This window comes from Pipra filicauda, unplaced genomic scaffold (genome assembly GCF_003945595.2).
Source record: "Pipra filicauda isolate LSUMZ 115617 unplaced genomic scaffold, ASM394559v2 scaffold1225_size21751_pilon, whole genome shotgun sequence".
Classification (NCBI taxonomy): Eukaryota; Metazoa; Chordata; class Aves; order Passeriformes; family Pipridae; genus Pipra; species Pipra filicauda.
This window is the reverse complement of record NW_024103680.1, coordinates 6,245-19,117: the sequence shown is the minus strand read 5'-3', so window position 1 is coordinate 19,117 and position 12,873 is coordinate 6,245. Positions and strand designations below refer to the sequence as shown.

Here is a 12,873-nt window from a genome sequence, read left to right as displayed (position 1 = left end):
CGGATTGTTTGGTCAGTTTTAGGTCAATTTATATCGCTTTCAGCAATGTCAGCTTCCAGTGGTGAGAAGTCATGAGAGTAGTCCCCAGAATCAGGTGATGCCCCTTGGTACCAAGACTTTGTCTTTAAGTGGCAAAGGTTTTTATTCACCTGCTGGCTTCTGCAGAAGTCTCCTGTTTTTCAAGACTCCTAGACTCCTAGAGCGGTTTGTGTTGGAAGGAAGGGGCCTGAAAGCTCATCTGCTTCCAACCACCCCTCTGCCACGGGCAGGGACACCTTCCGCTAGAGCAGCTTGCTCCAAGCCGCGTCCAACCTGGCCCTGAACACTTCCAGGGATGGGGCAGCCAGAGCTTCTCTGGACAACCTGTGCCAGGGCCCCACCACTCTCCCAGGGAAGGCTTTCTTTGCCGTATGCCATCTAAGCCTGCCCTCTGCCGGCGCGAAGCCATTGCCCCTTGGTCTGTCACTGCAGTCCCTTGTAAACAGTGTCTCTTAGCCAAAGCCTTCTTGGTCCTCCCTGTTGTGTTGCAAAATTTGCAAGTTGCTGTTGTGCCAGGTGGCACCAGCCAAGCCCTGAGCCAGGTGCAGGACCTTGGCCTTGAGGTCTGAGGTCAGTGGGGCTGTTGAGCCTGGAGAAGAGGAGACTGAGGTCAGATCTCATGGGGGGCTGCAGCTTCCTGCCAAGGGGCAGCGGCCATTTCTGCTCTGTGGGACCAGGGACAGGACGCGAGGGAATGGCCGGAGCTGTGTCAGCGGAGGCTTAGGTTGGACATTAGGAAAAGGTGCTTCCCCCGGAGGGTGGTGGGGCACTGGAACAGGCTGCCCAGGGCAGTGGTCACGGCCCCAAGGCTGCCAGAGCTCAAGGAGCGTTTGGACAACGCTCTCAGGCACAGGGTGGGATGGCTGTGCTGTCCTGCACAGGGCCAGGAGTTGGACTGGGCGAGCCTTGTGGGTCCCTTCCAAGGCAGGATGTTCTGTGATTCGAGCTCTTTGGTTAAGCCTTCCTCTGCCCATGAAGAGCTGGCAAAGCTGTTGGGGGTGGGGCAGACAGCTGTTGGTGCTGTCTCTAGGACACAACAATGGCAGGCCTAACATTCCATCCCTGGAGACGCTCCAAGAGGAGCATCCAGACCTGTGTCCAGTCAACAGAAGCGACCGGCCACCGAGCGTGACTGACCATGGCCCTGTCAGCTCTGTGGCGCCGCTCTGTGAGCTGGAGATCAGCCCTGACCCGGCTGGTGCAGCTCTTCTGCTCCCCCCAAAGCTCCGGCACCAAAGGTGAGGACAGAGCCTGAGCCCGAAAGCCCCGCAGTGCACGGTGGGGACATTGACAGCCCTTCCTCCCCTGCACCTGGCCCTCCTCCTCCTCCTCAGCCCTCTCAGCGCCTGACGGCCCCAGCTCGGGAGGTGACTTCCAGGCTTTGCTCTTTCTCACAGGCTCAGCCAACCTGCCTCCACCAGCCCCACTGGCAAGCAGCCCTGGTGCTGCTGTTCCATCCAGTACTGCCCAGGGGGGGCCCCAGGGCAGTGGGAAGCCGCTGGCTGGGGCAGACCAACGTGCCCCCCAGGGTCAACTGCAGCCCTACGACCATCAGGGGAGAGCAGTGGCCCCGGTCCCACCAGCGCGGCACAGCCCTGCCAGCTCAGCCAACCCCTCCGGGACACCCCTGGGCAGTGGCAGCCCCCCAGACAGGAGCACCCCCATGGATGTGGACGTCACCCCGGCACTTAACATCAGCCTGGCCAGTGACGTCTCCATGGAGGAGGACGCCCCCCGCGGCTGCGACCTCTCGCTGCCCACCGACGTCTCCATGGAGGAGGACACCGCCCGCGGCTGCGACCTCTCGCTGGCCAGCGACGTCTCCATGGAGGAGGACACCCCCCGAGGCTGCGACCTCTCGCTGGCCACCGACGTCTCCATGGAGGAGGACGCCCCCCGAGGCTGCGACCTCTCGCTGGCCAGCGATGTCGCCATGGAGGAGGACACCTCCCCGCCCAGGCACACCACCGCCAGCCCCTCAGCCGCACTCCAGCTCCAAGCCATCAGGGAGCCTGGGGTGACTCCAGCCAGCCGCGCTCTGCTGAGTGGGAAGGTCCTGCCGCAGGGGACTCAGGGGCACTTGGCTTGCTCCCCGGGGGCTGCAGGGACCAGCCAGGATGGTGGCAGCAGCAGCGTCCCCGTGCCCACGGACCGTGGAGACACCAAGCTGGAAAGGCGGGGGGCGAAGAGGAAGAGGGGCTCTGAGCCAGGGCCTGCCATGAAGATCAAGGCTCCCGCAGCCGGGGCTGGGGCAGGAAGATTGGCTTAGGCCTGTTAAAGGGATAGGTCGTTTGGGGACCTATCCCAGTTTGAGGGATAGGTCGTTTGGGGACCTATCCCAGGTTGAGGCATAGATCGTTTGGGGATCTATGCCAGTTGGAGGGATAGATCGTTGGGGGATCTATCCCAGCGGGAGGGAGGGAGGGTGTTTATGTGGGGAAGATGTAGATAGAGATGTAGGGAAGATGTAGAGATAGATGTAGACGTAGATCCGTAGATACTGTTACGTAGAAAACGTAACAGTTTTCTTCTGGTTACGGAATAAAAGATTTGATTCCAACACCTGCCTGTGTCTGCATGGAATGGGGAGGGAGTGCAGGGTGGCCCCAGCAAATGGCCCCAAGCAGATCCACCAAGGCCCAAAGGGCACCAAGGGCACCCAAAGGGCACCAAGGGCACCCAAAGGGCACCCCGGGCCTGAGTCACTGCCAGAGGTGCAGGCACTCCCGCAGGGTCACTCCCCTGCCCCCTTCGCCTGGGGAAGCAGCCCTTTGGCGTGGCAGCCAGGACACATGGGTCCCGTGCAGGACTCGCGCAGACAGCCCCACGCCCAAAGCAGCCCTGAGCAGAGCCTGGGCACCATCCTCCCGCTCTGGGGCTTTGGAAGGCTGCTCCCAGTGACCCCACCGTGTCCCCGGTCAGCCCAGCGCAGCCCCAGACAGGGCTCCTCCGGGCTGCCCGGGGGCTGCACTGGACAGGGCCCATAAGGGAGAGGGAAGAATGCGCTGGCAACCACATCCAGGGCCTCACAGGAGCCCAGGGAGACGACATCCGTAGATCTCTGGGAGGTGACACTCGGAAGGTCTCGACCTCTGTCTTGGGGTGGATGGCGAGCCCCTCAGGAGTTGATGGGTCAGGATCAAAGGGCGGGCAGGCTGGGAATGGGCACACTGCTGTGGGGGTTTGCTGCAGGCCTCCTGAGCAGGAGCAAGATGTGGAGGAGACCTCTACAGGCAGCTTGAAGCAGCCTCCAGGTCACAGTCCCTGGTTCTCGGGGAGACTTCAACTGCCCTGGCGGCAGCTGGAGAAGCAACACAGCCAAGCACCAACAGTCCAGCAGGTTCCCGGAAAGCGGTGACGACAACTTCCTGGCCCGGTGGGCTGGAGCCTCTGACAAGCCAAAGGAATGCTGTGCTGCTCCACCTCTTACTAACAGACCGCAAAGACCTTGTTGGAGATGGGAAGGTGCGGGACAGCCGGGGCTGTAGAGACCATGGGATTGTGGTCGTCTGAAATTGCAGCCAGTGGGAAACACCTAAATAGCCAGGAGATGGAGGAGCCGACGAAAAAAAATAAACTTTTATTGCAAGAAAAGGGAGACTTCACTGGACAAACGGCAGTGAGGTGGCTCAGCTCAGTGGAGGTCGCAGCCCCCTTTTAGCCCCTTTGCCCGCAGCGCTGCTCCCTGCCCGTTTCTCCACTGGCTGAGACACTCTGGGCTTACAGGCTTCCCGACACGCCTACTCTGTGCCCCCCATTACGTCCCGATGAGGTGGCTCGGAAGGCCACTGACATTTTTCAAAGTGGAGGCCGCTTCAAAAGGGAGGACGTGGTCACCTGAGACCTTCTGAGTGGCGGTCTGAAAAATAAAAGCTAGACACGATCCCAGTATGGGGAAACTGGAATAGTTTCTTGAACACGAGAACACTATTTTAAAGGCATCTGGGGCTGTATGTTAATGAAGGGGACAACCTATGTTAATTGGGGAGTTACACAAATTTTTACTGCAATTTCCAAAGAGTTAATTTTTCTTCTAGTAGGATTACATGGGGGATAGAGGGATTACAGGGGTTTAGACATGGTTTGATACAATCATCTCAAAAGTCCTTTCTTACTTCTGCTGGAACCAGGCTTGATCCATGAGGTAGAACTTTAACAGGTCTTGTGAGAAGGGTCCAGCTCCTTCAGATCAGGAGGTTTTTGTCAGCCCTTGTTTTCCTTTGCTGAAAGCTGGGTTTGGGCTCCCACATCTGCCCCTTCTTTTTTAGTTTTCTAAAAACCAAAAAACTCGGAAAAAACATTGATCAGACGTTTGCTAATGGAAGACAAAATACAAGGGAATACAAATATTACCATAATTGTTTTCTTTAACTAGAGTATTAAATTTATCTTGCTATTAAAACATGTAGTCTGTTTTGATTACTATTTTTTTCTTCAACTATCAATGCTTTGATGCATTAGTTCAGAGTGAGTAATAACAAATTCTATAGCTGCATTTTAGAAGCAAATGTATTCTTAAGTGGATCTAACAAGAAATATTGCAGTCTTACTTTTAATACCACAAGTGAAATTAATGTTAGCAAGGAGGCTCCTTTTTCAAGGCAATGTACAGTCTTTTATATACCTGAGATGGAAAGTATGATTATGCAAAGGCATTGTGTGTCAGAATAGTTTGGGCCACAAGGTTTGGCATTATAAAGGCATGTGAAGGAATCACAGCTGTTTTAAGGCATTCTGCATATTGCTACATAAATTATCTTCTTAATCCTAGCACTAACATTAAGAACATTAAACCAATCAAAAAGACTATCAAACATTTTTGGATATAGAAAAGTAAACAAGGAACAAAATGCAAGAAGGAAAAATTCCAAACAATGCTAAATTATAAAACTTGTTTAAACAACTTAGCTTATTCCTATTATTTCTTATTAGAAATTACTCTTATAAAATCTTATTGAAGCTATTCTCTAAAGATCCTATTGACTTGTAAGCGATTGATTTTGAACCAAACTTAATAACTTGATGACTTCAGGGTTCGTATGCTCCTGACTTTTACCTGAAAGTGTTTTTTAGTGTTTGTTTTTGAAAACTTTTATTTAACCTAAAACATTTCTGCAAATGAAATTCTATTCCACTCAGGGTGATATGTTTTCTGTTCTTTATCTAAGGCTGTTTGTGCATGTGTGAGGTAATGTGCATTTGTGTATAAATCAGAACCTATTAATTATTGTATTTTCACACGCATGCATACATTTACACATTCATACTCGATGGCCATCGAACACACATCATACAAACATACTTTTGGGTTTCATTTTACAGTGTCTTTTGGTTATGAACTGAGAAATTGGCGTTTTTTGTTTCTCACCCTTAGATTAGTAATATATGTTTTCTGTTTTTTATGATAGTATAACCTGTAAAAACATAAGCATATGTTACTTCATGTTCAATTTCAATTTCAAATACATAGAAACATTCCTATAGTTCAAGGATAAAATATATACTTCTTCTATTTTTAGGGCAAATATATGTGTTTCTGTGTTAATTTGGCTTTTGGACTTAAGGAAAATTGTTATTGTGAAAACTTTAAAATTTTCAAAAATACAACTATGCATACATTTAAAAACAATTCTGGCTATTAGCTATGGAAGGGTGTCTTCATTCAGCAAAGGGTCTTTGCTTCCCTCGCTTCCCCCTTTTTTTTCTTTCTTTTTTTTTTTGTTTGTTTGTTTGTTTGTTTTGCGGAGAGGGACAGTCTCTCCATTGGTAGCGTTTTGTTCGCCTTACTCACACTGTTAAACTGAAAGAGGTTGATAAACAAAGAGGGTTTGCAAAAAAAGACCAGTTCTTAGTTTAGGCTGCAAAGAAAAAGGAAAAAAGTCAAGGAAGGGGGTTTTTGTTGCTTTGACTACTGCTGAAGTCGGCAGCTTTGTGTCTGCACCACTCCGTTTGTCTCTGGGGTCCCTCTGTTCCTGGGTTTCTCTCGTGCTGTTGCCGCTGGGCTTCCGCTCGCTCCCTCCTTCGCCGACGGTCCCGCTTGGGCTCTTTCCTCCCTCGGACCTTTCCCGGAGCTCCCCAGGGATTCTGTGGGATCCTCTTCTCCGCTCACGCTCCATAGCCCCGGTTTTTGCAGACCTTGTGCTCTGCTTGGGTTTGTTTTTCCCGGTGCCTCTTTCGTTTCCGGGTTCCGGGTCCTTCCTGCCTTCGGAGTGGTTCCCGCTCGGGTCCCGCTGCTGCTTCCGCCGGCGCGGGTCTCTCGATCTCGTTGTTTGCTGGGGCGCCGGAGGTGGTGGTCCTTCCTCAGGGACCTGCTCCCTGAGGTGTTGACCTCGCGCCTCTGGCCGCTGCTTGGCTGCTGCTGCTGAGAGCGGTAGCGGGCGGCGATCCAGGAACTTGCCGAGGCAGCGCGGCAGTTCGCTGGCGCTGGCTCCCACCCCGACCCTGCCCAGGGTGGCTGCAGCGGCGGTGGCCGTGGTTCTGTCTGCCACGGCTCTCTCCGGGCAGCGTGTGTCGGGCTGCAGTGTGCTTGTGCGCTCCGCTCAGGGGCTGGGGCCCGTCCCGGGCAGCGACTGCTGAGGTTTTTTCGGGCGGTTGCCGAGTCCCACAAGCACATATCAAGAAGGTCGGTAACGTTCAGTTCTGACATGTGACGCTGGGCCCACAGCAACAGGTTCTGCAAGGGCTGTTCGTCAATTTTCGCGCTATGCTGCTTAAGCTCGCGTTTTAAAATCAATGTGGTTTTGTTCAGAAGATATTTGAGTCCCCATTGTACCCTACTTATAATGTTACAAACTCTTTAAAATAATTACCCAATGTGGAGTTCGAGTCAGCTCACTCAGCAGTTCCCGCCTGCTGAGGACAAGTTTCCGTGCACGTCTTCCGCCTTCTTTCAGTTCTGACTACGCACACACCACCGAAACACAAGGAGTGCTGCTTCCCTTGGTCCAGCCAGCCGATGTCCGACGAATCTTCTAAATGTTAGAAGGTTCTCAGCCCCACGGTTGTGGCGACATTAGTGGCGGTCTGAAAAATAAAAGCTAGACACGATCCCAGTATGGGGAAACTGGAATAGTTTCTTGAACACGAGAACACTATGTTAAAGGCATCTGGGGCTGTATGTTAATGAAGGGGACAACCTATGTTAATTGGGGAGTTACACAAATTTTTACTGCAATTTCCAAAGAGTTAATTTTTCTTCTAGTAGGATTACATGGGGGATAGAGGGATTACAGGGGTTTAGACATGGTTTGATACAATCATCTCAAAAGTCCTTTCTGATTTCTGCTGGAGCCAGGCTTGATCCACGAGGTAGAACTTTAACAGGTCTTGTGAGAAGGGTCCAGCTCCTTCAGATCACGAGGTTTTTGTCAGCCCTTGTTTTCCATTGCTGAAAGCTGGGTTTGGGCTCCCAGACTTCTGTGCTGCTGACTGGGCCCCCTGTCTCCGGGCAAACGGCACCTCTTGGGAACTGACAACTGAGCAACCAGTGACTTCTCGCTTCTCCCTGCCAACCGTGCCTGCACTACACCCTTTGCAAGAGCACCTTCCTATTGCTAAGAGTGGAGCTCGGGACTGATATAGGGGGCTAGGCCCAAAAGAGTTAACTAAGAGATTTGGGTCTGCAAACAAGTTGATTTGGGCCTGCAAACAAGTTACCAATATTTAAAACGATCTGTACCCGTTCTGTTCACTTACTGGGCCAAAGCTTAAGAGAATAGTACAAGAACATGTAATAGACTTAGAAGCAATAAATTAGAAGTATAACAGGATCAGGTAGACATTTGAATAAGAGAAATAGGCCTGGAGCCAGGGCCTTTTCCAAGCTTCAGTGAGCGGGTCAAGAACAATGGAAAGGAAGAAGGGTCAAGCTGAGGAAGATGAGTTAGAGCCCCCTGCCCTATGGATGAAGATCGGAACTACCCCTCGAAATGGGGTGCCAAGAGAAGCACCGCCCTGAGCTCCGCCTATACTCCGCCTATTTTTAATATGTATTGATAGATGTTGTAATCGTTTGAATATGCATTTAATCACATCTGAAAATTAGTATAAAAGCGCTGATTTTCTGAGGAGCCGGTGAGCAAGTTTGTCCAGTGCGAGCTGGCTTGCTCCCAACGTTGAATAAACAAATACCTTGCTGCTTAAAGATAAAAAAGTCTCTGAGCAGTTTGTCAGACCGATTTTTCGGATTCAGGACGGCGGGAGGAGGAAGCAAGGCAGCCTGTAAGACTAGAAGCGTGGAGCTGAGGAGAGCTGCCTTGAGCCTCTTCAGGGATCTTCTTCCTTCTTGCCTGAAATCCTTTTTTCCCCTCACTCACTGCTCTTGCTGCCCAGCCTCACTTCCTGCAACCCCTTCACCCATTTTCAGTCTGGTTCTGTCCCTCCTTCTTTTAATCCCCAGCTTTTCTCCAGAACAGCCAATTGACATCCACGGAATCACTATGCCCAGAACCGCCAGGAGAGCTCCACAAGTTCAGAAGTGCAAGTGGGCAGAACCCCTCTTGGACATACCCTTCCCTGCTTGGAACATCTGATTCCACGTGAGGAGCCAGCTGCTGAGCAGTCCCGAAAGCCCTCGTTTTCTAGACAGGAGCTCAACTCCAAGAGATCACAGCACAGACCTATAAAGCGCCTTTGACCCTGAGCGGACAGAACCCTGTTCTTCTTGTCCCACTTGTCTTCCCACGGAATGGAGAGCCGAAAAAAACCTCTCCAGGGCAGGGCCAGAACTGACAGGTTTACGGCAGAGGCGCAGAAATTGCCCTGTCATTGCCTCCAGGATGATATGCTTGCTCCAGCATCCTTCCATCAGGGAGCTTTTGTCGGATTGTTTGGTCAGTTTTAGGTCAATTTATATCGCTTTCAGCAATGTCAGCTTCCAGTGGTGAGAAGTCATGAGAGTAGTCCCCAGAATCAGGTGATGCCCCTTGGTACCAAGACTTTGTCTTTAAGTGGCAAAGGTTTTTATTCACCTGCTGGCTTCTGCAGAAGTCTCCTGTTTTTCAAGACTCCTAGACTCCTAGAGCGGTTTGTGTTGGAAGGAAGGGGCCTGAAAGCTCATCTGCTTCCAACCACCCCTCTGCCACGGGCAGGGACACCTTCCGCTAGAGCAGCTTGCTCCAAGCCGCGTCCAACCTGGCCCTGAACACTTCCAGGGATGGGGCAGCCAGAGCTTCTCTGGACAACCTGTGCCAGGGCCCCACCACTCTCCCAGGGAAGGCTTTCTTTGCCGTATGCCATCTAAGCCTGCCCTCTGCCGGCGCGAAGCCATTGCCCCTTGGTCTGTCACTGCAGTCCCTTGTAAACAGTGTCTCTTAGCCAAAGCCTTCTTGGTCCTCCCTGTTGTGTTGCAAAATTTGCAAGTTGCTGTTGTGCCAGGTGGCACCAGCCAAGCCCTGAGCCAGGTGCAGGACCTTGGCCTTGAGGTCTGAGGTCAGTGGGGCTGTTGAGCCTGGAGAAGAGGAGACTGAGGTCAGATCTCATGGGGGGCTGCAGCTTCCTGCCAAGGGGCAGCGGCCATTTCTGCTCTGTGGGACCAGGGACAGGACGCGAGGGAATGGCCGGAGCTGTGTCAGCGGAGGCTTAGGTTGGACATTAGGAAAAGGTGCTTCCCCCGGAGGGTGGTGGGGCACTGGAACAGGCTGCCCAGGGCAGTGGTCACGGCCCCAAGGCTGCCAGAGCTCAAGGAGCGTTTGGACAACGCTCTCAGGCACACGGTGGGATGGCTGTGCTGTCCTGCAAAGGGCCAGGAGTTGGACTGGGCGAGCCTTGTGGGTCCCTTCCAAGGCAGGATGTTCTGTGATTCGAGCTCTTTGGTTAAGCCTTCCTCTGCCCATGAAGAGCTGGCAAAGCTGTTGGGGGTGGGGCAGACAGCTGTTGGTGCTGTCTCTAGGACACAACAATGGCAGGCCTAACATTCCATCCCTGGAGACGCTCCAAGAGGAGCATCCAGACCTGTGTCCAGTCAACAGAAGCGACCGGCCACCGAGCGTGACTGACCATGGCCCTGTCAGCTCTGTGGCGCCGCTCTGTGAGCTGGAGATCAGCCCTGACCCGGCTGGTGCAGCTCTTCCGCTCCCCCCAAAGCTCCGGCACCAAAGGTGAGGACAGAGCCTGACCCCGAAAGCCCCGCAGTGCACGGTGGGGACATTGACAGCCCTTCCTCCCCTGCACCTGGCCCTCCTCCTCCTCCTCAGTCCTCTCAGCGCCTGACGGCCCCAGCTCGGGAGGTGACTTCCAGGCTTTGCTCTTTCTCACAGGCTCAGCCAACCTGCCTCCACCAGCCCCACTGGCAAGCAGCCCTGGTGCTGCTGTTCCCTCCAGTACTGCCCAGGGGGGGCCCCAGGGCAGTGGGAAGCCGCTGGCTGGGGCAGACCAACGTGCCCCCCAGGGTCAACTGCAGCCCTACGACCATCAGGGGAGAGCAGTGGCCCCGGTCCCACCAGCGCGGCACAGCCAGCGCAGCCCTGCCAGCTCAGCCAACCCCTCCGGGACACCCCTGGGCAGTGGCAGCCCCCCAGACAGGAGCACCCCCATGGATGTGGACGTCACCCCGGCACTTAACATCAGCCTGGCCAGTGACGTCTCCATGGAGGAGGACGCCCCCCGCGGCTGCGACCTCTCGCTGGCCACCGACGTGTCCATGGAGGAGGACACCGCCCGCGGCTGCGACCTCTCGCTGGCCAGCGACGTCTCCATGGAGGAGGACGCCCCCCGAGGCTGCGACCTCTCGCTGGCCAGTGATGTCGCCATGGAGGAGGACACCTCCCCGCCCAGGCACACCACCGCCAGCCCCTCAGCCGCACTCCAGCTCCAAGCCATCAGGGAGCCTGGGGTGACTCCAGCCAGCCGCGCTCTGCTGAGTGGGAAGGTCCTGCCGCAGGGGACTCAGGGGCACTTGGCTTGCTCCCCGGGGGCTGCAGGGACCAGCCAGGATGGTGGCAGCAGCAGCGTCCCCGTGCCCACGGACCGTGGAGACACCAAGCTGGAAAGGCGGGGGGCGAAGAGGAAGAGGGGCTCTGAGCCAGGGCCTGCCATGAAGATCAAGGCTCCCGCAGCCGGGGCTGGGGCAGGAAGATTGGCTTAGGCCTGTTAAAGGGATAGGTCGTTTGGGGACCTATCCCAGTTTGAGGGATAGGTCGTTTGGGGACCTATCCCAGGTTGAGGCATAGATCGTTTGGGGATCTATGCCAGTGGGAGGGATAGATCGTTTGGGGATCTATCCCAGCGGGAGGGAGGGAGGGTGTTTATGTGGGGAAGATGTAGATAGAGATGTAGGGAAGATGTAGAGATAGATGTAGACGTAGATCCGTAGATACTGTTACGTAGGAAACGTAACAGTTTTCTTCTGGTTACGGAATAAAAGATTTGATTCCAACACCTGCCTGTGTCTGCATGGAATGGGGAGGGAGTGCAGGGTGGCCCCAGCAAATGGCCCCAAGCAGATCCACCAAGGCCCAAAGGGCACCAAGGGCACCCAAAGGGCACCAAGGGCACCCAAAGGCACCCCGGGCCTGAGTCACTGCCAGAGGTGCAGGCACTCCCGCAGGGTCACTCCCCTGCCCCCTTCGCCTGGGGAAGCAGCCCTTTGGCGTGGCAGCCAGGACACATGGGTCCCGTGCAGGACTCGCGCAGACGGCCCCACGCCCAAAGCAGCCCTGAGCAGAGCCTGGGCACCATCCTCCCGCTCTGGGGCTTTGGAAGGCTGCTCCCAGTGACCCCACCGTGTCCCCGGTCAGCCCAGCGCAGCCCCAGACAGGGCTCCTCCGGGCTGCCCTGGGGCTGCATTGGACAGGGCCCATAAGGGAGAGGGAAGAATGCGCTGGCAACCACATCCAGGGCCTCACAGGAGCCCAGGGAGACGACATCCGTAGATCTCTGGGAGGTGACACTCGGAAGGTCTCGACCTCTGTCTTGGGGTGGATGGCGAGCCACTCAGGAGTTGATGGGTCAGGATCAAAGGGCGGGCAGGCTGGGAATGGGCACACTGCTGTGGGGGTTTGCTGCAGGCCTCCTGAGCAGGAGCAAGATGTGGAGGAGACCTCTACAGGCAGCTTGAAGCAGCCTCCAGGTCACAGTCCCTGGTTCTCGGGGAGACTTCAACTGCCCTGGCGGCAGCTGGAGAAGCAACACAGCCAAGCACCAACAGTCCAGCAGGTTCCCGGAAAGCGGTGACGACAACTTCCTGGCCCAAGGGGCTGGAACCTCTGACAAGCCAAAGGAATGCTGTGCTGCTCCACCTCTTACTAACAGACCGCAAAGACCTTGTTGGAGATGGGAAGGTGCGGGACAGCCGGGGCTGTAGAGACCATGGGATTGTGGTCGTCTGAAATTCCAGCCAGTGGGAAACACATAAATAGCCAGGAGATAGAGGGAGCTGACGAAAAAAAATAAACTTTCATTGCAGTAAAAGGGAGACTTCACTGGACAAACCGCAGTGAGGTGGCTCAGCTCAGTGGAGGTCGCAGCCCCCTTTTAGCCCCTTTGCCCGCAGCGCTGCTCCCTGCCCGTTTCTCCACTGGCTGAGACACTCTGGGCTTACAGGCTTCCCGACACGCCTACTCTGTGCCCCCCATTCTGTCCCGATGAGGTGGCTCGGAAGGCCACTGACATTTTTCAAAGTGGAGGCCGCTTCAAAAGGGAGGACGTGGTCACCTGAGACCTTCTGTGCTGCTGACTGGGCCCCCTGTCTCCGGGCAAACGGCACCTCTTGGGAACTGACAACTGAGCAACCAGTGACTTCTCGCTTCTCCCTGCCAACCGTGCCTGCACTACACCCTTTGCAAGAGCACCTTCCTATTGCTAAGAGTGGAGCTCGGGACGGCGGGAGGAGGAAGC

The 12,873-nt window shown here is 54.6% G+C and overlaps 2 protein-coding genes and 1 long non-coding RNA gene across 3 annotated transcripts; 2 read left to right on the top strand and 1 right to left on the bottom strand.

The window, feature by feature from the left end:
• Nucleotides 1-940: 940 nt before the first annotated feature.
• Nucleotides 941-2,308, top strand: LOC113994750. The gene is made up of 2 exons (XM_039388551.1): nt 941-1,277; nt 1,437-2,308. The coding sequence occupies exons 1-2, from the start codon at nt 1,178-1,180 to the stop codon at nt 2,306-2,308; spliced, it is 972 nt and encodes a 323-aa protein (XP_039244485.1). The 5' UTR covers nt 941-1,177.
• A 1,288-nt stretch (nt 2,309-3,596) lies between these two features.
• LOC120324710 lies at nt 3,597-6,646 on the bottom strand. The gene is made up of 2 exons (XR_005566214.1): nt 4,155-6,646; nt 3,597-3,898 (listed from the first exon to the last, which is right to left on the bottom strand). It is a non-coding gene; the product is annotated as an uncharacterized LOC120324710 (long non-coding RNA).
• Nucleotides 6,647-9,927: 3,281 nt separating this feature from the next.
• Nucleotides 9,928-11,326, top strand: LOC120324708 (actin cytoskeleton-regulatory complex protein PAN1-like). Its single transcript, XM_039388554.1, has 2 exons — nt 9,928-10,136; nt 10,296-11,326. Exons 1-2 carry the CDS (start codon nt 10,037-10,039, stop codon nt 11,120-11,122), a joined length of 927 nt encoding a protein of 308 aa, XP_039244488.1. The 5' UTR covers nt 9,928-10,036; the 3' UTR covers nt 11,123-11,326.
• Nucleotides 11,327-12,873: the final 1,547 nt, after the last annotated feature.

What these genes read in the sequence shown, in the direction of transcription:
- LOC113994750 (XM_039388551.1), top strand. Translation starts at nt 1,178, where the DNA reads ATGGCCCTGTCAGCTCTGTGGCGCCGCTCTGTGAGCTGGAGATCAGCC. An exon ending in CCAAAGCTCCGGCACCAAAG is followed by an intron (nt 1,278 to 1,436) that starts GTGAGGACAGAG and finishes TCTTTCTCACAG; the next exon opens with GCTCAGCCAACCTGCCTCCA.
- LOC120324708 (XM_039388554.1), top strand. Translation starts at nt 10,037, where the DNA reads ATGGCCCTGTCAGCTCTGTGGCGCCGCTCTGTGAGCTGGAGATCAGCC. An exon ending in CCAAAGCTCCGGCACCAAAG is followed by an intron (nt 10,137 to 10,295) that starts GTGAGGACAGAG and finishes TCTTTCTCACAG; the next exon opens with GCTCAGCCAACCTGCCTCCA.